This window comes from Scyliorhinus canicula, chromosome 14 (assembly GCF_902713615.1).
Source record: "Scyliorhinus canicula chromosome 14, sScyCan1.1, whole genome shotgun sequence".
In the NCBI taxonomy this organism is placed as follows: Eukaryota; Metazoa; Chordata; class Chondrichthyes; order Carcharhiniformes; family Scyliorhinidae; genus Scyliorhinus; species Scyliorhinus canicula.
Window position 1 is genome coordinate 43,013,513 of NC_052159.1, and position 26,267 is coordinate 43,039,779.

A 26,267-nucleotide genomic window follows, 5' to 3' on the forward strand; every position below is an offset into this window, starting at 1 on the left:
ATGAAGGGCACTGATAATTCTGAGCATATGCCTCCGTATTCTTTCGATCTGAGTGGTTTGTGTATGTGAGGCCAGGGTGTCACACAGGCGCAGCATATTTGACTAAGAGACAGATGTAACCAGTGCAGACTAACAACAAGTCATGGACAGGGAGTCATGGGTGACATGGTAGCACTGTGGTTAGCACTGCTGCCTCACAGCGGCAGGAATCCCGGTTCGATTCTTACCTTGGGTGACTGTCTGTGTCGAGTTAGCACTTTCTCTCAGTGTCTGCGTGGGTTTCCTCCGAGTGCTCAGGTTTCCTCCCACATTCCAAACATGTGCAGGTTAGGTGGATTGGCCGTGCTGAATTGCCCCTTAGTGTCCAAATGTTAGGATGGGTTGCAGAGATGGAGTTGGGTGCTCTTTCAGAGAGTTGGTGCAGACTTGATGGGCTGATTGCACTGTAGCAATTCTATGAATGAGGGATTGAGAATAAACATCTATTTATTTGTTTTTTTAAGCATATTGTCCACCTGGCCATCCCACTTCATGCCAGCTTAGTGTGTACCCAGAATTTGCAAGGCTTTCATCTCTGCCAGGGGTGTCTTGCCTAACTTTATGTAAAGAGGAATGTGCTCATGTCTGCCAAAATTCACTCGCATGGCATTACATTTAGTGACACTTAGCTGCATACTATTTTCCTCAGAGCATTTACAAAGACTGAACCTCACTGACTGCAGCACAGGGCCTAGACTATGTATCTGTTATGTTGTCCCCATATTTCCAGTATTTGAGGCCAGAAGAAGAAAAAAAAAATTGCACATGAGGATTAGGAATGCCAATTGCTTTGGCCAAGTGCTCTGGGGCATGCTTACTATTAATTGAACACTTTCAGATACGCAGCCGAAGTATCTGACAGAGTGCAGCCATTAAGGAAGTCAACAATCCATTGGGCAAGAATTTTATATGTGCTTAACTTCTTCAACTTTTTGACCACAATTGTATAATCAACCCTGTCAAACACTATGAAAATTATATTGTAATAATCGTTGTATTACATATCGATGGTAAGGCAGATAACAAAATGCCATTTTTACAAAGCATACCATGGGACAGCACAACTTTGACCATAAATTGATATTTAAGCTCATCAATCTGAAGTTGCTGCACTGTTTCCAAATGACAGTAACATTAAAAAAAACGTGAATTGATGTGGCACGTTTCAGAGCCATGGGACCTCCCAATCAATGAAAAACAACTATAACATTTTTGTTGAATTTGGCAATATACTTCCAGTTTTCTCTAATTAAAAGTTCGGGCTATACTAACAAGTTTCTGTAATACTTTTAAGACTGTTCTAACAATCATTATTTCTCCATCAAGTCCACTTTCATTGTCATTCTTTATTCGAATAATCATGCATACTTATAAGGAAATTTTGCCTTAAAAACATTTGGAGATCCATGCCAGGAAAAGCGAAAGCGTAGCAGAATAACTTTACTGAGCAACACAAGCATGTGTAATGTAAGAAACAGTGCGTTGAGGTCATTGTGAAAATTTCGAATTGTTTTTGGTCATATTTAATAATTGCAAACGTGTTTATGTTAACAAAGGAGTAAACTACAAAATAAGTTAACACCTTTCAATAATATATATTTAATTAAATGTAACCATGGAGGTTGAATGCAATATTTATTATTCATCAAGTTATCCTTTGTTTTTGGGGAGGCGGGGAGAGGATAATGTGGCAGACGAAAATCCCATCACAACACTTGAGGTTCAAAACAATGAATTGGGACGAGAAGATCACAGGAGAACCGATGACAATTTGTTGCTCTGGCTCTCTCGGGAACTTGTCCCGAGTGATAAATTGCCTATTTATTTATTTCCACAAAGCCATAAGCGGAAAATAAAATGTGCGATGATTTAAAATAATTCTGCTCAAAAATAGTGAGCGGGTTGAGAGAAAGGTTCGACTGTACAATTAATGTTTAAAAATAAACACTCTGCTCGATTCTGCACGGACTGCATCTAGACCTGCACGGCAAATGTATAGCTCCATACCGTTTAACCGCTGGTTCCAACTGTCACCATCACTCAGCCTCGCGCTGGCCGCCGTTAACTGGCCACTGGTTCCATTCCGGTTGCTGCGGTTCCCACGGCGACCGCGTACCTCCCAACCCTCCTCTCAACTTCATCTGATCAGCCGCTCGCCCGCCTACCCCTCCCACTCACTGGCTAATCACAGCGCGGCACGGGGTGATTCCTTTTAATGAGTGGTTGATGTCGATGCCAATCAAAGTAGTCCCCGCCCTTCAAGCTTGGTCGTCGCCCTCATTCGGTGGCTCCAACGGATAAAGGTTCCATCTGGGTCTTAAAGCCCTCCTTTCCCATCCGTCCCGCTTCCATCAAACTCAACATCAAGGGAGCTCGGGTTATCCTGTTGTCATGGCGACCGGTGACTTTTAAAGTACAGGCAGATTGATGGTGGCAGACTCGGGTAAACTTAGTTTTCAGCGGACTTTTTTACTGATAGAATTTACAGTGCAGAGCAGGCCATTCGGCCTTCTCTGCGGATCCCGATCAATAAGTTTAATATTCTTGAAAGCAAGTTACTGAGAAATCCAAACAAGAGTTTGTGTCCTAATCCAACGCGCACACGCTTTTAAAAAAAAATTTTTAAATTGAAATTTGTACAAAATATAAACATCTCAACTATATTAACAAAACAACCACGGTAACACCCCAAGAACAACAACCACCCATCTTCAAACGCAACTACAAACAAGAGAAAAAACAAAAGAACATTTACACAACAAAAGGGAAAGAAATAACACCCGCCACATCCCACAAACCCATGTACACAGTTCTCCCTCCCACCAAACCGGCCTATTTCCCTACCGTTCCGCCAAGAAGTCCAGGAAAGGCTGCCACCGCCTAAAGAACCCTTGTACTGAACCCCTCAGGGCAAATTTCACCTTCTCCAATTTAATGAACCCCGCCATATCATTGATCCAGGCCTCCACGCTTGGCGCACACGCTTTTTAAGATCCCCTCCCATCCTCTCACACCCGAGATCGAGGATTTTTATTAAAAGAAAATGACAAGATTTTCTGCTCATCAATGTTGGGCTTATTGGCCTTCAACACCGAAACAAAATCCTCATTTTTGACCACTTAGTGATCGTATCAATTACTTTGAGTAATGTATAGAATCGCAAGTTTGGGCGAACATTTGATTGACTTTATTCTGATTTGATGTTTTAACACTAATTGGAAGAAGCACTGAATGGGAAATTCAATGTCCATTTGGTAGCACCACGACTGGGCAAACTGTGAAGGACATATCTGCTAGACAGGGCCTACAGCAGTGGTGAGGAAAGCAACGAGGCAGGAAAACCTACTTGCCCTCACCCTCACCAATTTACTTGTCAGAGATGTTCATGACAGAATTGGTAGAAGTGACCACTGCATAGCGTGGAGAAGATTTTGTCAAGGCTTGGGTAGCACTGCCCGCACTTTCAAGTGGCTGCCTCTTGCCACAATGTGCTCGCAAATAAAAGTGGACACCCTATTCCAGGACAAAGTTGCAGTGCTTGAGGCCCATTTGCCCTGAAGCAAAAGCCTAATTCCATGTGGCTATTTGTTTTGGCGGCAAGGTGAATTCTGGTTGGCAGCACTCTTGCACCCCCCCCCCCCCTCCCCCCCTCCTCACATCACCCACATCGGTGTCAGCCAACTAAAGGACCACAGGACTTCAGATGTGAAGGCTAGGGGGGGGTGGTTGTAGCATCAGAGAAGTCAAGGTCAACTGGTGTATTAGGCAGGGCTGAAAGGAAGTGTGTCTTGCCACCATCGCAGACAACCCAAACAACTTTGTTAAAATTAATTCATGGGGCTTCTGTTGGGAACATGCAGGCAGAGGTGTTGAAGAGGGTGGAGGAGGCACTGTTGAGGCACTGTCATCAGCTTGCCTCGCTGGAGATTGAACTGGCCAAGGTGGAGGACAGAAATAAGGGCCTGAGAGCCAAGGTGGAGGACCTTGAGAATAGATTTCCACGGCAGAATTTGAGGATCGTGAGGCTGCTCGAGTGAGTGGAGGCATTGAGGCCGACAGAGTTTATAGCAACGATGCTGAGGAAGCTGATGGTGGAGAGGGATGAAGCTCCCCTCCTCTGTGGAGTTGGATAGGACCCACCGATCTCTTTGGCCAAAATCGCGGATGAATGAGCCACCGACGGCGGTGATAGTCTGCTTCCATAGGCATCAGGTGAAGGAAAAGGTGCTGAGGTGGACAAAGCAGACACGAGAAGTGATGTGGGCAGGCACCGGCATTCATATTTGACCTGGCGAAGAGATGGATTGCCTTTAACAAGGCAAAGGTAACATTGTACAAGAGTGGAATACCCTTCGGGGTGGTCAACCCAGCGAAATTGAGGGCCACGCACAACTCGAGAGACCATTTCTTTGAGATGGTGGAGGAGGAGGAGGCGACCATAAAGGCAGAAGGATTGGGAGTGGATTGAGTATGGTGGAGGGGAGACTTTGTTGCTGTTGGGAGGGGGTTGGGTTAGGTTTGGGACAAATTTATGTTAAAGTTGTATTTTCCTTCTTTTTCTGTTAGTCTAGGTGTTTTGATGCACTTGCGCTGAATATGGTGGGGGGAGGAATGTCATGGGTTATGTTTTGGTGGGGTTCTCATTGTGGCGGGGTGGTTACTTGGGGTGCAGAGATTTTGATTTATTTTGTTTGAGTGGGGTGAGGGGGATTCTGGTGGAGGGGCTCCCTGGCAAGCAAGCAGCAGTTCACTAGTGAATAGGAGCAAGGTGGGGGGAGGGGCTGCGGCTCACAGAACCTATTTGGGCAGGTTTCGGCGTGCCTAGGAAGTGTGAATGGTGGGGGTGGGGGGGAGGGGGGGGGGGGGGAGATTGTGGGGAATGAGGTGGTTTCAAGAGGAAGTGCCGATTTCTGGGGCGGGGAGGGGGAGGTGGGTTGACAGTAATTGGGAGCGAGGGATGGGTCCACTAGTTGTGCGGGACACAGCATTGTCTTGTGTGGGCTTTGTGCTGTGGAATTTGGGGGGGGGGGGAGCATCCCATGGAGGAGAGATGGCTGAAGAGCAGGATGATGGGGGGGGGATGATGATGATGATGAGAGCCCCCCGATCCAGCTGGTGACATGGTGAAATGGGCAAGAGCTTTTGCGCATTTAAAGAATCCGAGGGCTGGTGTGGTGCTGTTGCAGGCAACCCAAAGGCTTTGTAAAGGTTGGGTGAGTCAGGTGTTCCACCTGGGATTTGATAATAGGGCCCAGGGGTGGCAGTCTTGACTAATAAGATAATTTGTTTCCAGGTGGAAAAGGTGGTGGCAGAGCAGGGGGGAGGTATGTTATGGAGGGTAAATCAATGGTTTTGGTGAGCATTTATGCCCTGAACTGGGATGACATAGATTTTATGAAAAGGATGATGGTGGCAATCCTGAGCATGGACATACATTTATTTTGTGGGGGACCTGAATACAGTCTTGAACTCGAAAGTGGACCATTCCAAGCTAAAGTCACAGACCCTTAAAGGAGATTGGGGGAAGAGGGGGGGATGAGAGTATTGGTGGCATTTCTTAAAGATATGCGGGGAGCGGATCCAAGGCGATTTTTGCACCCGGGAGAAGGAGTTCTCCTTTTACTCACCGGTGCACAATGCTATTGTGATTTCTGACCATGCTCTGCACTTGGTAGGTATGATACTGGAGAAGTTTTAAAAAAAAATTATTTATGGGAGTTAGGCGTCGCTGGTTAGGCTACCATTTATTGCTCATTCCTAGTTGCCTTTCAGAAGATGGTGGTGAGTTGCCTTCTTGAATCGCTGCAGTTCCTTGAGCTGTAGGTACACCCATTGTGCTGTTAGGGAGGGTGTTCCAGGATGTTGCTCCAGCAACAGTGAAGGAACAGCGATATATTTCCAAGTCAGGATGGTGAGTGACTTGGAGGGGAACATCCAGGCAATGGAATTCCCAGGTGTCTGCCGCTCTTGTCCTTATGGTGAGGGTGGCGATGCAGTACACCCGGATCGCCACGGAGTGGGATCCGGAGGCCAGGGAGATTCTTTGGTTAGCGGGGTATACCGTGAGGGAGCAGCGCCTTACCATATCGGGGTGGATGAAGCTCTCAGTTCTCCTGGAGTCCAGAAGGCAGGATATCTCGTGCCCGTCGACCTTCACCTTTGTCGACGCAGTTGCGAGGTTGTGCAGTCGAGACTGGTCGTCAGCGGTTGCAGGTGATGAGCGGCCCAATGAGGTGCCCGACGGGTAGGGGTCCTGAGGCGGGTAAGATGGCGGCCCCCACGGGCCGTATGTGTCCTGGGGCAGGCAAGATGGCGTCGCCCTCGGGCCGCAAGTGTCCTGGGGCAGGCAAGATGGCGGCACCCATTGGTTCTGAGGCAAGCAAGATGACGGCACCCACGGGCCGCACGTGTTGTGAGTGGAACAAGATGGCGGTGCCCACGGGCCGCACGTGGTCTGAGGAGGGGAAGATGTGGGCGCCCACTGGCCCAACGTGGGGGGTGCCGGGACAATAGCGGCAATTGAGCGGGCCTGGCATACTGCAGCTAAATGTCCTTTCTTGCCACAGACCTTGCAAAGCGCACTCCGCGCCGGTCAGTGCTGCCGGGGGTGTTTTGTCTGTCCACAGAAGTAGCACGGCGCACGTGTGGGGTTGACTGGGGGCGGTCGCTGATGGGGTCCATGATGAGGTGGCCGCTGGCGGGGTCCACGATGCACAGGAGGGGTGGGCTGTGCGGTCAGGGGCATAAGCCTGTACGTTGTGTGAGGCGATTTGAGCGAAAGTGCTAGCTTCTTGGTCGCGGCGAGGTAAAGCGCGGCCCCTTCTAAGAGGCGCTGGCGGATGTAGTTCGACTCTATGACCGCAACGAACGTGTCTCGCATTAGCAGGTTTGAATGTTCAGAGGCCGAAGCAGCCTGGCAATCAGTCTCTCACCAGGGCAAGCAGGGCACGCCAGAAATCTTCCACAGACTCACTGGGAAGTTGGCGCCGCGTGGACAGTAGGTTCCTGGCATAGATCTTGTTGGTTTGCTGAGTGTAGTTCTCCTTCAGTAGCGCCATGGCATCTGAATAGGTAGACGCATCCCAGACAAGGGGAAAGCGTTGGAGCTCAAGTCGCGTGTACAGAATCTGGAGCTTCTGTGCCTCTGGGATTGGGTCTGTCGCAGACCCGATGTATGCTTCAAAGCAAGCTATCCAATGTTCGAAGTCCTTTTTGGCGTTGTCTGCTTGAGGTTGCAGCTGCAGGCAATCCGGCTTGATGCGGAGGTCCATCTCTGAAAAATCTCTGTGTAATAAATTGATGCACTATCAATTACGATGAGACAAGAGTAGAATGTAATCGAGGCTTTATTACACAGAGATGTGTGGCCAGCTGATGAAATGGCTGCTGTTCGGAGAGCACACATATTTATACTCCGCCTACTGGGCGGAGCCAGCAGGCAGGGATCTACCCCCGTACCTGTAGTACAGGGGCATTACAGTAATACCCATATATACAATATAATACAACAGTGGTGACTACCATAGTGATAATAAAACTCCAGAAGGAGTTTGGAGCCTTCTCAAGTTACAAACATTACCTGAGTAAGAGCGAGATCTTCCCTGTAAACCCGCAGAGGGGAAGTGCAGAGCTGGAGAGGCTGCCGTTCAAACTGACCCAGATCAAATTTCGCTACCTGGGGATCTGAATAGCACATGACTGGACACGGATCCACAAGTCGAACCCGCGGGTCTGATGGTGGAAGTTAAAAGGGACCTGCAGAGGTGGGATTCACTCCTGCTCTCCCTAGCAGGGAGAGTGCAGACGATCAAGATAAATGTGCTGACAGGTTCCTCTTCCTGTTCAGGACCCTCCCAATTTTCATCCCCAAAGCCTTGTTCACCCCAGTCGATAAATTAATCATGGCATTAGTGTGGGGCGGGGTGCGGAGAGGGAACAGACAGATCAAAAACTTCCTCCACAAGGAAACAATGACATTCCCCCATATACCAGGACACTCATTACTAGACAGACTACTGAACGCGGGCAAACTAGGGGAAGGGAACTGTGTAGACATGTATGGATGACTGTTAGAGGAGGTATGCTCACCCCCGGATGACAAAAGAAATGGGAGGAAGAACTAGGCAGGGAAATAGGGGGAGGATTCTGGATCGAAGCACTGCACAGGGCAAACTTCACTTCCACGTGCCCCGGGCTGAGCCTAACGCAGCTGAAAGTGGTGAATAAGGCGCACCTAACTAGAACTTGAATGATCAGGTTCTTCCCGGAGGTGGAGGACAAGTGTGAACAATGCCAGGGAGGCCCAGCTAAACACACCTACATGTTCTGGTCATCCCCCAAACTTGTTGGGTACTGGACGTCCTTCTTTGAGGCCATGTCCAGGTTTGTGGGAATGAGGGTGGAGCCGTGCCCACTAGTGGCGGAATCAGAAGAGCCAGAGCTTTTCATGGGGAGGGGGGCTGACAGCCTAGCCCTTTCCTCTCTGATTGCCCGCTGGAGGCTCCTGCTTGGCTGGCGTTCAGCAGCACCACCCAAGGCTGTTGACTGGCTGTCCGAACTTGTGGAATTTCTCAGGCTAAAGAAAATAAAATACCAACCGAGGATCGAAAGGCTTCCATAAAACTTGGAAGCTGTTCACAAACCTGTTCCAAGACGTGTTCTTGGAGGAGGGACCCAGGCAAGGCACAAGTAAGGAAGAGAATGGGAGGGGAAGACAATAAGGGTGGGGAGGGGGAGCAGAAGGGTGAGAGACAGGGGAGGGGGGGGGGCGTAAGTACTGAAGGAAGACACAGGGTAGGTAGAGGAGGAGAGAACCGTAAAGGACAAAAGGGCAACTAGAGAAAAAATGCACTTGGCGGACACCCCCCCCCCGCCGCCCCAAGCATGGCTAAATGCCAGGAGGAAACCAAGGCGGTGCGGGGGAGGGGGCTACAGCAGAAGCGGCCGATCACCAGATGGGGACCTCCAAACAGGGATCTCCCTGCAACTACACATAAGCTACTCCCAGGGGAGCACAGCCAACTACTGGCCCCCACATGGCCACCACCTGGCCCAGCAAACAGACTATATGTTATAACCTGTCTGCTTACCACTGGCTGGGGACTAATGGCAATCCCACATCCTTAGAGAGTATGAGCTTCCCCAATGAGGGGGGGGGGGGGGGGGCAGAGAAATCATTAGCAGAGTCCCTGCATAAATAGAGCTAGTCAGTAAGGAACCAGCTAGAGAGGAGTGAGCAGCAAGAGAGTACTGCTGCTGTTGTATATAATATATATATATGTAATTGTAAATAAATGTTATTTCTTTATATCCTACAAACGCGTGCTGGATTCTTTGTGCCCTCACAAAACTGGCAATGAGGGTTAAAGTGGATAGCTGTCTACGCTGCTCCCTGGAATTTTCTTGGATATAGGTTCAAAGTTCTTTTTCTGTTACACCATGCCTCTTTATGGACATTTGGATGTCTTTGATGCTGCGCTGGAAAGTTGGAACCAGTATGCACAACGGATGCGTTATTATTTCCGGGCAAACAACATCACTGAAAACAAGCGCCAGGTGGTCATTTTGCTCAATGCCTGCGGCCCGCATATGTTTGGGGTGATTAGGAGTCTTACGTACTCAGCTGCGCCGGATACCAAGACGTTTGATGAACTTGTGACCTTAGTGGGGCAACATTTTAACCCAACCCCGTCCACGATGGTCCAGCGTTACCGGTTTAATACCGCAGAGAGGACCCCAGGAGAATCCCTTGCAGAGTTTCTATCCAGGCTACGCAGGATTGCGGAGTACTGTGACTATGGTGAGACCTTGTCAGAAATGTTACGCGACCGTTTGGTTTGTGGTATTAACAATGCAGCCACCAGAGAAAGTTGTTAGCCGAGCCAATGTTGACTTTTCAACAGGCCATTCAAATAGTATTGTCTCGAGAGAGCGCAGAACGGGGAGTGCAGGAGCTACAAGGAATGGAGGTGCATGCCTTGGGGTGCAACCCCTTCTGTCCAAAAGCATCTCCCCACACCCCTGTGGTACCTTGGGTGGGGCAACGTCCGAATTGACGCCAGTGGCCACCAGACATTCCTCCCCGAAAGGAGCCTTCTCCAGAACCGATGGATGAGGAGCCATGTCAGTGTCAGACATGTGGGCGCCGACCCTGTCGAGGACGCCAGTCTAGGGGGCGCCAGAGGCGCCATCACTCTGACAGAAACTGGGGCAAGCCCAGGGGCTGTACCTTCCATTTGGATGAACCTGCGGCGACTATTCCTGAGGACGTGGAGACAGAGGACGACTGCCTGCAGCTGCATTGTGTGGCAGCTCCCCGAGTGGCCCCCATTAAGGTGACAGTACGGGTCAATGGTCACCCGCTTGAGATGGAGTTGGACTCTGGCACTGCAGTCTCCGTGATCGCCCAGAGGACATTCGAGTATACAGACCCTTACATTAACCGATACACAGGCCAGGTTGGCCACCTACACGGGGGAACCATTGGACATTGCAGGACCTATGGTGACCCCTGTTGTTTATGGACGCCAGGAGGAACGTTTCCCACTTATCGTAGTGTGTGGCCACAGGCCCAGCCTGTTGGGTTGTGACTGGTTGCGCCATTTGCGGCTGCAGTGCAGCACATCCTCCAAACAGGTTTTGGAATGTTGGCAGAGCTACTACGACGGTACCCAGATGTATTCCAGCCCGATTTGGGGAAAATAAAAGGGGCCGTAGCTCGTATCCAAGTCGAACCAGGAGCCACGCCGCGCTATTTCCGGGCGCACCAGGTGCCTTACGCCTTGCTCAAGAAGGTAGAAGGGGAGCTCACTCATTTGGAGTCCTTGGGTATTATCAGGCCCGTCTGTTTCACTAAATGGGCAGCGCCAATTGTACCTGTAATGAAGCCAGATGCCACAGTTCGCTTGTGCGGCGACTATAAACTTACAGTGAATACGGCTTCCCGGCCCAATATCCAATGCCCCGGTTAGAAGATCTCTAGGCAAAGCTTGCAGGCAGACTCTCATTCATGAAATTAGATATGAGTCACGCCTACCTACAGTTGGAGCTGGACCCTGCCTCCCAGCCATAAGTAACTATTAATACAGACCGGGGCCTGTATGAATATACACGGTTGCCCTTTGGGGTATCCTCTGCCTGCGCTATCTCTCAACACGTCATGGAGGGCATCTTGAGAGGTTTATCATGTGTCGCTGTCTAATTAGACAACGTTTTGATTACAGGGACGTCGGAGCAGGAACATTTGGAAAATTTGAAGGCTGTCCGTAGACGCTTTTCAGAGGTTGGAGTCCGTTTACGTCATACAAAGTGCGTCTTTCAGGCGAAGGAAGTAGTTTACCTGGATTATCGGGTGGACTGCGAAGGTTTGCACCCCATCCAGAGAAGATGCACGCAATTCAACAGGCCCCCACCCCGCATGACATTCAAATGGGGCCTAAAGAAGCAGTCTTCTGGGTCTATGGACATGAGACTGGCTCGTTTTTTGTTTTCATACAGGACCATCCCACATGTGGTGACTGGGGTAGGTCCCGCGGAACTCCTAATGGGACAGAGACTTCACACCCGCCTTGGCATGGTTTTCCTGGACATTGGCGTAAAAGTACACCGCACTCAAGAACGGCAGGGACATGGCCTTTCTCGGCATGGGCTGATTCGGTAGTTTGCGCCCGGTGACCCAGTGTTCATTTGAAATTATGCTGGTGGTACCCAGTAGGTCCCTGGCATTATCTTTCGCCGAACGGGCCGGATCTCTTACCAGGTGCAAGCCCAGGGTCGTCTCCAGCACAAGCATGTAGACCACGTTCGGTCCAGAAGACCATCCCTTCCAAAGATTCCCTGCTCCCGGAGCTCACATCTAAAGCAGCATATACCAGATACAGTGGAGAGTATTTCTCACGATCTTCCTCTAGCGCCGCACTCAAAGCCTGCACAGGTCTTTGCATAACCGCATGGAGATAGGGACGCCGAGATGACGGAGGCAGTGGACTCCGACTCCGAGATGGAGACACAGGACGCCTCCGAGGGGGGGGGTCCTCAGTTCCACAGGCTGTGGATGTACAACAGTTATGCTGCACATCACGGAAGCGCCGTTCTCCGTCTTGTTACACGCTGTCCGATCCAGCGCCTCGTGCAAATGGTGTCTGGCCTGCGGCAAAACGAGTCAGATGCCCTCCTTCGCCAGGGTCTTCAGTGGATTCCTTGGACTTTGGGGGGTGAGGGATGTTATAACCTTGCTTACCACTGGCTGGGGACTAATGGCAATCCCGTATCCTTAGGGAGTATGAGCTTCCCCAATGAGGCGGTGGGGGGGGGGGGGGGGGTGGAGAAATCATTGGCAGAGTTCCTGCATAAATAGAGCTGGTCAGTAAGGAACCAGCTAAAAAGGAGCGAGCAGCAAGAGAGTACTGCTGCTGTTGCTGCTGCTGTTGTATATATATGTAATTGTGAATAAATGTTATTTCTTTCTATCCTATCCATGGAAGTCACCAGTTCAGGGGTGAAGACGGTCAAGGTTGGACTTCTCAGAAAGTGTGCTACTGCTTAGTCAACTTCAGATGGCAAGGTTTTCTGACTTTGAGTTCAGACCATCATATTTCATCTGGGAACATCTGACTGTAGGCAGCATGGAGACCCTACTGAGAAACAGTGGTCACATAGTGTTTCAGAGTGCATGAGCTTTCTGTAAGCGTCATCACCTGTTTGCTTCAATTCACCTTCATCTCTCAAGAATGAAGAAAAGATAGGGGGTTACCTCCACCTCAATGTAGCAGATCCAACACAGCCCATCACAGGACCCTGGGATGCTTGGGTATGAGATTCTTTACATTATGGTGTAAGCATTGCTGATCGGGAGAATGGCGTTGAAATGGAACATTCTGTGGTCAGAAGGTAATACACTGCACAGAAGACAGGCCCAGGATACCAACAATTGCCATTAATGTGTGCAGGAACCATGTTTTCACACCTAATTGACATTAACACAGCTCATCATAAAAAGAAGGTATGCATAAGGAGACATGAAATGAGTGTATTTTCACACTTGAACATTATGTACAATTGTTTAACACCTGTGCCCTGTTGTACAAATATATCTTCTTCACTTTCCTTACCTTGTTGTGACGTCTTGATGTTCTCCGAACATCCAAGTGAAGGAAGATGAAGCCCGCTCCCTGGTTTGCCCTGTTGTCTGTAATCCCCTTGGCAGGCAGCCTCTGGAGGTCTGAGACCTATAGGGTGCTGCCTGATTCTGGGGTCCTGCTGTGGGACAGTGGGCCTTCCTTGGCCTGCAGGACTGGAGCTGATGGAGTCACAGCAAGAGGGCACTTGGATCAACTGGACACACCTGGAGTCACCTGGCTGGATGGCCCTGGGGTGTCAAGTTGCTGGTCCTCCCTGTGGGTGCCCAAGGGCCCCTGATTGACTACTTAAGGAGAAGAAATAGTTGGAGTGAGATTAAGATGCCATGTCCCCCCTTTGCATTGACACTGATGGATGCGACTAATGGTTACAGTGATGGAGCCCAGCTACTGCAGCACTGATGTCCTGGATCACGGTTTCTACGGCGGCAGTCAACCTGTCAGTGTTCACCTTGGTGCAGTGGCATGCTGGTACTATGGCCTTAGACTGAAGGTATGCAGATTCCTCCATTGTGTGGTGCAACCTGAAGAGTGCAGTTGACATCTCTTCCTGATACTTCCATGACTGTCACCAAAGCACCATCAATTGATTTAGGGCTGAGTCCAGAGGCTCGTCATCTGATTCATCAAATTCCTGGCATCCAGTGCTGGCACCCTGGGATGTCCCTGCCTCTGCTAGCAGATAGTGAACTATTGTCAGCAATTTGTGACCCCAAAGGATACTCTGGAACCAGGTCTGTGTCTCTGTGCTGGTCAAGGGTATGGGTGAACACTGTTATGGGTCTTCAATGTGTCTCCCCATCTAAGGTCTGCCTGGGTTTGGAATTGATGGTCTGGCTCTTACCTGATCTTGACAGCTTTCCATAGAAAATGCAGGAGAGTTAATTGCTGCATGGCAGGGGACTGTGAATCAGGAGACATCACTCATAGTATGGTTAACTGACTGGATGTTGTAATGCAGGATCTTTGCTTGGTTGAGTGCTGCTGACCTCACCGTCAGTACATGCATGGTCTATACACCCATCACCCAGTTGAATAGCTCTATTCTCAAAATCAGAGAAGTTGATTTTGGTAATCCCTCCATCAGTATGATACCTCTTTTTAATTGTAAATCAGCATGGGAGCATAGATGATAAGGATGCCAGGATTGTATGGGCAGCGAGTGGAGATTTGGACAGGATAAGGACGCAAGTAGCAGAGGAGATGAGGCCAGATGAAGACGTTAGGGTGTGTGAGAGTAAGTGGTGATGTCCCTTGAAGTGGCAGTGAGTGAGATCCTAGTGAATGTGCGATAGGCTTGTGTGTGGGTTGAGAGTGATAACTGGTGGAATGGAGGAGATCATTTATCCTCTTGCTGCACTGGGTGGTTGGCCTCTTTTGCAGTGCATTGGCATTTACCACAGCAGCCACCATCTCCCAAGTTCAATTGTTCAACATACTTGCAGTTCTGCGTTCATGACAGGGATAGAGGGAATTGCAGCGGGCATCCACTGCATCCAGCAGGTCCAGTGATGTGTCACTAAATTTGGCCGCTGTAGTGGTCCTCCCTTTGGATTCCATTTGTTTTTTGCACCGTTCCTAAGCTGAGAGATTGTGAACAATGTACAGGGAATCCCTTCAAATATGGCACCCATAATTAAAAAATTTTTTTTTTATATTACCCAATTATTTTTTCCAATTAAGGGGCAATTTAGCGTGGCCAATCCACCTACACTGCACATTTTTGGGTTGTGGGGGCGAAACCCACGCAGATACGGGGAGAATGTGCAAACTCCACACGGACAGTGACCCAGAGCCGGGATCGAACCTGGGATCTCAGCGCCGTGAGGCAGCTGTGCTAACCACTAGGCCATGGCACCCATAATTAAGGAGCTCTGAGGTCATGGCAGTCTGGGTGAATCATAGGCTGCCTGCTGGTGATACGGCGTGATCCCCATGGATTACTAATTACTTTAGTTGAAGCACATAATATGGCACCGTTGTAGTCGGTGGCTGCAATACCGATTTTCAAATCTGCTAACGGACTCTGCCGATTTCACAGGAAGACCCTGAATAGGTGTAACATATCACAATTGAAAAACTGTACCACAGGCTTCCAATTCTTTTTCACTGGCTACTCAGCTTAGCAAGAATTTCACAAAATAACGAAACATAGCCAAGTTGAATTTAAAATTATTGTTGTTACTAGAGAACGTATTTATAATCGAAGAAAAGGAACAGTACCAATCACCAACATTTTATATAAAACTTCAAGATAAACCATTGTCAGGTAGTAATTGTGACATAACTACCAAAACACTTGCCCTCTTCAAATCCAGCAGGTTTTGAACTGTAGTAATGAAGGCACACTCTCAAAATACCAGCAACAATTACTGTATTTAGTAATCCCGTTAATGAGCCGATCTGTACTTCTGAACAATGATTCCATACTTGATGTTAAGAATGTTCCAAATGTCAGCGATGCCTTGAATTCATTACATCTTCTGCAGCAGATGCTCTTTTTAAAAATCCAAGTTTAACTGATGAAATTGACTGTCTTGAAGAACTCTCTGTCCACATGTTCTTTCCGTTAATTTTTTGATGTTTGCACAGGAATTTTTTCATCTTTTCCCTGAAGAAACTGGTTGTGAGCGTGTAGAGAATTGGGTTCAATGCACTGTTTATTGGGAGTATGAATATAACTACCCATGATGTAATTGTTCCTGAAAAATCAAGAAAACACAAATAAAAGGACATTTATACTTTTATCAATATTTGTGGACTGAAATACTAAAAAAAACAAGAATAGGGCGACCCCCAGGACCCCCTGGCTAGTGGAACCCCCCCTTCCCACAGACACCTACCCCTCTACCCACAGCCCTCCATTGCCCAGAAAAGAGACCCCTTTCTGGAAGCTGGAGAGCAGTCCGGACACGGACAGTGAAAACAATTACATGTGTAAAACATGACCTGGAGGCTCCACGTGGTCATTCCTCAAAGGAGAAGAACATGACCTGTGCTTCAACCCCACAGATCCATCAGCTGCAAGCCATTCAGAACTTTCTAGTAATGACCTGTGATTGACAGCTCCCAAAGACCAGCTGCAGCCTTGAATCATTAATTTCCCTTGGTGGATCAATGACTCTAAGTGGTGAAACCCCAATGTTTACAAACATTGACCACATTAAAGAGAAGTAAGTGCATTGCAATCACACGCTTGAGTGAGTAGAATATACTTTACCTTCGTTCGATGTGGTCAATGTTTATAAATTTTGCCGGTGGCTGGCTGGAGGACTTCACTGTTTTGAACGGGCGGCCCGATAGTGGTATTCCCTCAAGAATCCCTCGTATTCCCTGCCATGCATAAATTTACATGGCAAGGGGTATGGAATTGCTCCCTGATTTGCGGGGATTGTAAATCGGTTGCAATTCTCCTCTGGCAGGAGAACATAGGGCTGGACTCTTCCGCCTTGTCAGTGCAAGGACGTCGACAATGGAAAAATACATTAACCTTGGGCGAGATTCTCCAGTCGCCGAGTGAACGCAGCCGGTGAATCCTGCCCACAAGCTCCCAAATTTGCCCCATGGAGTCGGACTTGAACTTGCAATCCTCTAACTCAGAGGTAAGAGTGCTGCTGCTCACTGAGCCATGGCTGACACTACTAATAATTAGAAAATTATAAAAAACGATCTAAATTTTGCAAATATTGATGCAAAGGGAGACTGTCTATCATCCTCTAATTTCTTTAAAGATCCAACCCAAAGGCACATCTATATTTTTGAATGAGGCAGAACATCAATTAAAATCTTATTTTAAAAATTACATTTTATTCAAGGACAGAAGGACATTTGCATCAGTTTGTTAACATATTTTCATGGTGCGATGCTAAATAATATTTAGTAATACCATTCTATACCAGCAAGTGGCTCCAGTGCCCTTTGTAACACATTTTAAAGAAAGATTCCCCTTTTTTCAACCTCTGGCTATAAAATTAAACAGGTAAGGAAATTGCAGGTGCACTTGTCAACATTTTCTAAAGCTCTCTAGATTCAGGAATGTTGGTGATGGATTGGAAAATTAAAAATGGCATTTATTTTTTTTAAGAAAGGAGGGGAAGAGAAATAAATTCATGGCAGACCTGGCAGTTTAGCAATTATTGTGGGGAAGTTACAGGAGTATATTATCAGATACAAATGGCTGAGCACTTGGGCAAGTACCAGTTGATAAAAGAGAGTCAGCATAGATATGTGAAGGTCCTGGATAACCCAAATGCATTTTTGAAGATATCATCCCCAGTACGATAGAAAGGGTTTTTCTATGAAAGTTGTCTATATGGACTTCCAGAAGACATTTGATGAAGTTCTGCACAGCGAAATGAGGGTGCATGGAATTAGAATAACTTTAAAATTTGGGGTGATACTCATTTGGTAGATAGGAATCTCAAATAAATCATAGGATGATTCAGGAACCCTTCAAAATAGCAGGCAGGTCCTGTTTGTGGGATATCCAACCCCATTCCTGGGGTTTATGATTTTCGGGAATGGCTTTTAATGGCTGGTTCAGGTCATGAGTACACACCCAGCAACTCCTACATGGCTGGCTCCTTTGTGGGGGGGGGGGGGGGGGGGGGGGGGGGCATGATCCCCAGTCCTCTGCAATTTCCATGTAATCAGGCCAGCTCTTTGAAAAGTTGTGGTCAATTGACATCTCAGTGATGTTGTGAAACATAGTCTGCGTGAGGGAACCTTTTGAGTTCAATAGATCCTTGTCATGGCCCCGATACCAAGGTATTCCCACCACCCACCCCCTATGGCTTTTCATGTTACCATGTCAAGTTATGCCCTCCAAACAACTCATATAGCTCCTCGTGCCCTCTCTGCCAAGCTATGGCATTTATATGTTCATTCACCATTTGTGACATTAATCCAACAGTGACAATAGGGTGTGAAAATGAAGTTTTATAAAACAAGCATTCATTGATAATTTCCCACTTCTTAAAACCTCCTTTTTACTACAACCTATTAACAATGTCAATCGTTCAGACCCTTTAAAGTATCAATAGCCAAAACTGAATGCATTTGAATCCTCTTCATTTTGTATAAATAAACATTATGAAATTGACAGCATAAATCAGAGAGCTAGGGTTGTTCATCAATCAATATTTTTCCTGGGGTTCAAGTGTTTCAATAGACTAATGAATTCTGGTTCTAAGCCAAGCCTCATTATGTATTCATGGTTGGGGTGTAGGGAGTGTGTGGGAAGTGAAGGGATGTGAAGCATGAGGGCTGGAGGGCATTTCTGTTTTTATTATGACTGGAGTGACTAGGGTGGCACAGTGGTTAGTAAAGTAGTTAGCCTCACAGCGCCAGGGATCCGGGTTCAATTCCGACTTTGGTCATTGTCTGTGTAGAGTTTGTACATCTCCCCATGTCTGCGTGGGTTTCCTCCGGGTGCTCCGGTTTTCTTCCTCAGTCCAAAGGTGCAGGGGTTAGTGAATTGGTCATGCTAAATTGTCCTTTAGTGTTCAGGGATGTACAGATTAGGTTATGGGGTCACGTGGGTAGTGAATGGTGGTAGGGTGAGTGGATATGGGTAGAGTGCTCGTTTGAAGGGTCGGTGAAGACGGGATGGGTCGAATGGCCTCCTTCTGCACCGTAGGGATTCTATGGATTCTAAGTCCTACAGCAACAAGGTGGACTTTTTAAACAAACAACCTCCATACCTGGCAACCCCTGTGGCTGCCTCCAAACTTTTTCTTGGGTTGGCGGGCCCAACTGCTGCCCGCACCCACCCACGTCAAATTAAAATAAATTTTTGGGGGCTCTTGCTCCTGAGGTGGACGATTGTGCCTTGAATTTTTCTGACATCTGCTACGCACCTTGAGGATGGAAATCCAGCCCAAAGGGCTTATGTCTGATTGGTGGGATACAACAGATGGTGTTGCCCAGAATTTGCATTGGGTCAGCAGCGTTACAACAAATTTATCATTAACTTGGACAGAAGAATAGAGCTGTACATCCACAGTAAATTATATGGATAGGTAAAATAAATTATAAAGGGATGTGGACAGACCAAGATCATGAAGAAAACCATGGCAGGTGTATATCTATTTGGGAAATGTGAGATACTTTACTTTGCATTTGGGAAAGACTTCTATTACAGTCAGCCTATAGTGTTGGAGGTACTGGACGGGATTCTCCCAGCCCTGGGCCGGGCTCGGAGAATCCCCACAACCGGGCCACGCCGCCCCGACGCCGGCACGTGATTCTCCGCGTTTGGCGCGCCGCTGGTTGTAGGCCGCTATACGCAGCCGGGTCGCCAATTCTCTGGCCCGAATGGGCTGAGCGGCCGCTCGAAAAAGGCAGAGTCCCACACCTGGTCGCAGCCGGCGGGAACTCTGCGCACAGAGTTGGGGGGGCGGCCTGTGGGGGTGGGCTCTGACCCCGGGGGGGGTCTCCGATGGGGCCTGGCCCGCGATCGGGGCCCACGGATCGTTGGGCAGGCCTCTCGCTCCCTGGGCCTATTTTCTTCCGCGTCAGCCCCTGAACTCCCGCGCCATGTTGCATCGGGGACGGCACGTTGAGGGAGGCCACCACGCACGCGGGTTGGCGCCGGCTACATTGCGCATGCACGGATCCCGCAGCGCACAGTTCGCGCTGGGTTCAGAGGCTGTGAACCGCTCCAGCGCCTTGCTGGCCCCCTGTAGGGGCCAGAGATCGGTACTCCCAGCGGCACGTTTACGCCGTCGTGAAACGCTATAGCGTTTCCGATGGCGTGGACACTCTGTCTCCGAATGGGAGAATCCCGCCCACTATCTTTTAGATGAGATGTTAAATCAAGTCCTACCTGTGTGCTTAAGTGTGCTGTGGTCCACGATAATTAAGGGATGTGCTCTGGCCATATTTATAGCCCAACCAACATCAAACAAACAGAATACTTGGCCATTTATTTCATTGCCAGTTGTGGACTTTTCTATGTGCAATTTAGATGTTGCTTTTCTCTATATTGCAACAGTGAGTACCCTTCGAAAGTTATCAATTGGTTGTGAAGGCGGTTGGGATAGCATAACGAAGGTAGAAACTGGAGTTGGCCATTCAACACCTTGGGTCTGCTATGTTATCTACTTAGATAATGGCTGTTTTGCATCTCAATTCAATTCTGCTTTTGCACTATATCGCTTAATACTCTTAGCTAATAAAATGCTGTCTAATGCAGAGATTTTTGACCGAACGGTGAAGTGAACAGCATCACAAATGTTGTCAGTAGCGAGATTCAAACACACAACCCAAAAAGACTGGAGCTTATAACTACTTGTCAATTGCAGCAACATGTGGGGCAAAATTTAATGGGGAAAAAAAATTCCCATTTTGGGTTTAACAGGCTGTTTCTCAGTGCCTGCAGCGCGAGAATGATCCCTCTATCAAACGGCACTTTTTTTTTGGCCTCACTTAAATACCATCCTGATCTCCTCAATCTCTGGACCCCCACCATAGCCTCCGGACCTCCCCCAACACCCCAACCTACCTGTTAGGGGGTCTTCGAGCCCCACCTTAAAAGGGCAAGACACCCCCCCCCGGCCCCATATCTGGAAGTGCCAACCTGACACCGGGCACCTTGGCACTGCCAACCTAGTATTCTGGCAGTGTCTTTGCCAGCCTGGATCTTGGGAGAATACGGCGCGGACATATTTAACTGAGCCTAACTGCTCACTTAAATATGGGTTCTGCCCAGTGAGGGCGAGATCCAGATTGCAATGTCTCATGAGATCTCATTGGATCTCGCAAGGAGTCCCAAGTGTTGCAGATCTCGTGAGAGGCCTCCCGCGAGATTTAACAGCCTCGTCATGTCCTGAGTCGGATGCAACAAGGCCCATGGTGTTTGAAGAAATTGTGAACACAGTACTTCAAAAATGCAAGATCAGGGCCAGCTTTCAAGTTTCAGACTTTTAAAAATTATTTTCTAATAAAGAGTTTCACATACTAAGATGTCATTTGAAAACTACATACATTTTTGTTACCTCTTTAAATAATTCTATGGTGAGATTTTACAGCTTCAGTTCCCCTTGCTCACACAGAAAACAACATGTCACCTTTTTTACTGAATAAGTGAGTATTGTGTAAGACTTAATTGTTGTTGGGTCAAAACCATGGATGTTATATTGTTATATTGGTCCAAAGAAATTTAGGAATATTGTCGTGCACATGTTGTTTATCCTGAATGCCACATCACTCACTACTATACTACAGCCAATGTAACAAAGCAACATTGTATTATTGTGCAGCACATGAGATCTGGAAAAAACACTTCAAAAATAAGCTCCATCATTTCTGTCTAAAGGTATGAATATTTTGAACGACTGGGAGCGACAAGACATAACAATGGAAGTCCCTACCACAGGGGGAGGCGGTAGCATAGTAGTATTGTCACTGGACTAGTAAGCTGGAGACCTAGAGTAATGCTCCGCGGACACAAGTTCACAAGTTCAAATCCTGCCACTGCAGATGGTGCAATTTGAATTCAATAAAGATCTGCAATTTAAAAAAAATGATGACCATGAAAGCATTGTCAATTGTCACAAAAACTCATCTGGTTCACTAATGTCCTATAGGGAAGGAAATCTGCCATCGTTACCTGGTCTGGCCTACTTTTGGCTCCAGATCCACAGTAACGTGGTTGTGCCTTAAATGCCCCATCAAAGGCAATTAGGGATGGGCAATAAATGCCCAGCCTGTGACATCCATGTCCCATGAACGAATAAATAAAAATAGCACTTTGGTAGTATCTCTACCACATGGACTGCAGAGATTCAACAAGGCAACTCACTATCATCTTCTAAAGTGCAATTAAGGATAGGAAATAAATGTTGGGGGCAGCACGGTGGCCTAGTGGTTAGCACAATCGCCTCACGGCGCTGAGGTCCCAGGTTCGATCCCGGCTCTGGGTCACAGTCCGTGTGGAGTTTTCACATTCTCCCCGTGTCTGCGTGGGTTTCGCCCCCACAACCCAAAAATGTGCAGAGTAGGTGGATTGGCCACGCTAAATTGCCCCTTAATTGGAAAAAATAATTGGGTAATCTAAATTTATAAAAAAAAAAGGAAATAAATGTTGGCCTTTTCATTAATGCCGATGTTCCATGAACAACAAAAGGGTTCAACATCTTAGCTTAATGAACAGTTTTATTAAGTGACGTAGAAAAAAAAGTGTGAAAATAACTATATACTATACAGTATATAGTACTGTAGTACTATATAAGGAAACAAACAATAAAGATTTATAATAATCTTTCAAATACAAATAGCAGGCAAATCAAATTCAGCACAATATGTTTGCTGGGGACTGTATCAGACAAAGAAAGTATTAATGAAAGAGTCATTTTGGTTAGATAATCATCAAAATCTTTCAAAAGCAATATCAGGATACAGAATCAAGTGTGTACTATATGTCATTTTTAGGCGACGAATGACTGGAATCTTTAAGAAAAGGGGATTAGGACAAAGAAATGACAAAAACAAAACATAAAAAACCCTGAAGCTTTATAGAGTGTAAAAATAAAGCTGTTTCAAACGTGAGGAAATAGAGGCTTGAAATTTCCTTGTGTTTATCACCATAAATATGTGAATACTGTAATGACAATTTTTAAAAATGGTAGCAGATGCACGGGAACACCACCACCTGCAAATTCCTCTCTGAACCGATCATTTTTTTTACTCTATCCGTGCCATTCCTTCACTGTTGCTGGGCCAAAATCCTGGAACTCCCTTCCTAACAGCATAGTAGATGTGCCTACATCATTTGAACTGCAGCAGTGCAAGAATGCAGCTCACCGCCATCTCAAGGGCAATTAGGGATGAGCAATAAATGCTGGCCTTCATTCACATCCATGAAAAATTAAAGTTTACAAGCTTGCTAGTAATTTTTTAAGAACATCAGTTCAGTGCAACCTGTTTTATACATTAATAAGCTTTAGTCAATCCCACTGCATCCTAGACATTTCAGACCCTGAATTGCCCAACATGTTAAAACGTTTGAGCAGCAGGTATGAAACATCCAATGGGCATATACCTATGTACTCTAATATAATGGATAAAGCTGATGAGCAGCAAAGGCTATAGAGTGAGGCATCATGGCAGAAAGCAATAATCCATTCACTATTACCTCTCCTCAAAATGTACACAGGCACCACATTGTAAGGAAACCTTTTAAAGCAATTGTGTGTCAGCAGACCTGCAATTCTTCAAGTAACTGATAGAATATCTGTCTAACATTTTGAAAGAATACTTAAGAGTCACTATCAAGTGCTCACAGACAGTTCTTTGTATAGTTGAAGATTACAACAGCCTGAATGTTTGTAGTCCATGGGTACAATCTACAGAGTCCCTTAGTGAGCACAATTAGCCAGGTATTTCCCGGTGCTTGAAGTGTTCAGAAAAAACATGCTATGAACACCCATCTGGATAGATACCTGGCCTCAGCGGGGAACTCCCCAATGAGGACGCACTTAGTCCCGTTTTTTGCACTCAGGAGTTCCAGCAAGACATTTTTAAATGGCGTCCCAATCTCTTGATCCCCCCCCCCCCCCCCCCCCCCCCGACACGAACCCCGAACTCCCCCAAAAGCACCAAGGGGTCCTCAGGCCCCCCAGCACTCCCCTGCAAACAAACAGGGCTGATCCCCATGGTGAGAAAAAAGTCCCTTGGCACTGCCAGCCTGGCACCCTGGCAATGCTCCTGCCAGCTGACAGACCCACCTGGGTACCCTGGCAGTGCCAGACTGGCGACCTGGCAATGCTCCTGCCAGCTGACAGACCCAGACTGGCAACTTGGCACTAACAGGGTGCCAGGCTGACAGTGCCAGGGTGTCCACGTGGCACCTGCCATGCCAGGGTGCCACCCTGACTCTGATTCCCTGAGAGACCCCCACAGTTGCCGTTCCATCTGGTTCCCGTAAGCTTTGTTTAATTCTTCACTGCTTTTGAGCAGCTGAGACATTCTGCTGCTTTTTCTTAAGGGTGTTTCACTTGACAGAAGATTCTGAAGACTTATCTGTGAATCGTTGAAATCAAGGCTAATCATCCCCAGTCAATGTGAGGAGACACCATGGGTGGTGTGTTGCTCCTTGTGTCTTAATAAAGCTCGTAGTCTTAAAGTTGAAGTAGATGCTTTATTGTGAGTTTGTTCTCTCTTCAGTGCTTAACTTAAAGTTACATCTATGCTGCTAGTCTGTCTTGCTACCAGCTCCCGTTCCTGTGAAGTGTGTCCTAACTTCCTGTTCGTCTGTATTCATAGCTCTCCCGTGTTCCCTCTAGTGCTTGCTCAGTTGTATTGCATCTACCCAGATATACAATCACCACAGGTGAGATTCTCCAATAATGGGGCTATGTCCACACGCCGGCGTCAAAAATGGCGCAAACCACTCCGGAGTCAACGGCCCCCGAAAGTGAGGAATTCTCCCTTTCTAGGGGGCCAGGTTGCCACTGGTGTGGTTCCCGCAGCTCCAGACGGCGCCAAACAGCCCACACGAGTTTGTGCATGTGTGGAACAGCCAGCGTATTTCCACGCATGCGCGGAACGGCTCGCGTATTTCCGTGCATGCGCGGAACAGCCGGCGTATTTCCGCACATGTGCGGGGTTCCCTTCTCCGTGACGGCCCCAGGGCAATATGGCCGACCCCTACAGGGGCACGGAGCGGAGTAAAGTAGGCCCCCACGGAACCAGCCCTCCCGCCGTTCGGTAGGCCCCGATTGCGGGCCAGGCCACCGTGGTGCCCCGCCCCGGGGTCGGATCCCCCGACCCCCTCCAGAACGGCGCCCGCGCACTTACCTTCCAGGTCCCGCCATGTGGGAGGTGAGTAATCCACACCAAGGGGACTCGGCCAAACACGTCGGCCACTCGGCCCATTGGGGCCTGGAGAATCGGCGGGGGGGGCCGCTGTCAACAGCCCCCGGGGAATCCCACGGGCGCCCGAAGAGCGGTGCCAGAGAATAGGGAAGTCGGTGTTGGGGTGGGATTCACGCCCCCCCCCCCCCCCCCCGGGGATTATCTGCCCGACGCAGGGTCGGAAAAACCCAGCCTATGAATCTAGAAGTCAAAAATGCAGGAAATTGAAGGCGAGACAAGAGAGTGAAGCTAGGCAAAAAGACAGTTTGGCACTTTACTTTAAAAGGTTTGAAGTATGCAGTGCCCAAACTGCACATTCCTCCTCAACAACAACATCCACAAAAGGTTTTGGTGCCTTGTCTGATGACACCGACCAGCCGATTTCTGGAGACATAAATCTCCTGAAAACATTAAACAAGATGTAGAATCTGAAATGGGAATCGATCTATGAAATACTGCTCAAGCTCATTGTTCTTCTGCTGCTGAAGTGGGGGAAGAAACCTACCCTGAAGACACTGCCTTATGGCCAAGATCTGTTCCACTGGGTATGATTGAATATTTTATAATAAAATAGATCAGAAAACAGGTAAAATGGAACATTTGAGAAATTGGATAATTTTTTTGGGAAACATCTAAGTGCAAATTATTCCCTGATCCTAATAAAGGGAAACAATCATTTGCTGCTGGGTAATCTAACTGGAGAAATGTTGGAAGAGATATTGCCGACCATGAAACTTCCAAAAATCATAATCGGACTATGTGCGTATTCGTTCAAAGATGTTAATTATTTGGAAGAATTAATTCTGCGTTATTAGCCCAGTTTGAAATGGAGTGTTCTTACTGGGGGAAAGTGCTGAGATGTGTTGGTGCCACAGTCAAACTGCTGTCTCCCTTGGAACTATCTCTAAGAGGACATGATAAATCATCAGGGTCAACTTGAATAGGTAATATTTTAGCCTGCCTTGAATATCTGTGAATTTTATGAGCTTCTCAAAGAGCATTTGAAAAGTTATCAATATTGCGGCTCAGGGTCGACCAACCTTTTAATGCATAGAACTTTCTGGTGACTTCATCTCTATAATGGCAGAACGGCTCAAAAATCAATTCACTACTGAAGTTGAAGCTGCCAAATGCTATTCCATGATAGTTGATTTAACACCAGATGTGAGTCATGAAAGTGACCCCAAGCTTCATCTAGAATGATGCCCCACTGAGTTGTCAGTCTCTGTGCTGACG

At 47.6% G+C, this 26,267-nt stretch overlaps 1 protein-coding gene across 2 annotated transcripts in view; it reads right to left on the reverse strand.

Moving 5' to 3' along the window:
* Window positions 1-15,481: 15,481 nt before the first annotated feature.
* LOC119977745 (relaxin receptor 2-like) overlaps window positions 15,482-26,267 on the reverse strand; it is a 185,506-nt gene continuing 174,720 nt past the window's right edge. For both annotated transcript variants that reach the window (XM_038818950.1, XM_038818949.1), the window contains one exon: window positions 15,482-15,877. In XM_038818950.1, the coding sequence (XP_038674878.1) occupies window positions 15,630-15,877 (248 nt within the window). In that variant the 3' untranslated portion in view covers window positions 15,482-15,629. The remainder of the gene's footprint in view (window positions 15,878-26,267) is intronic.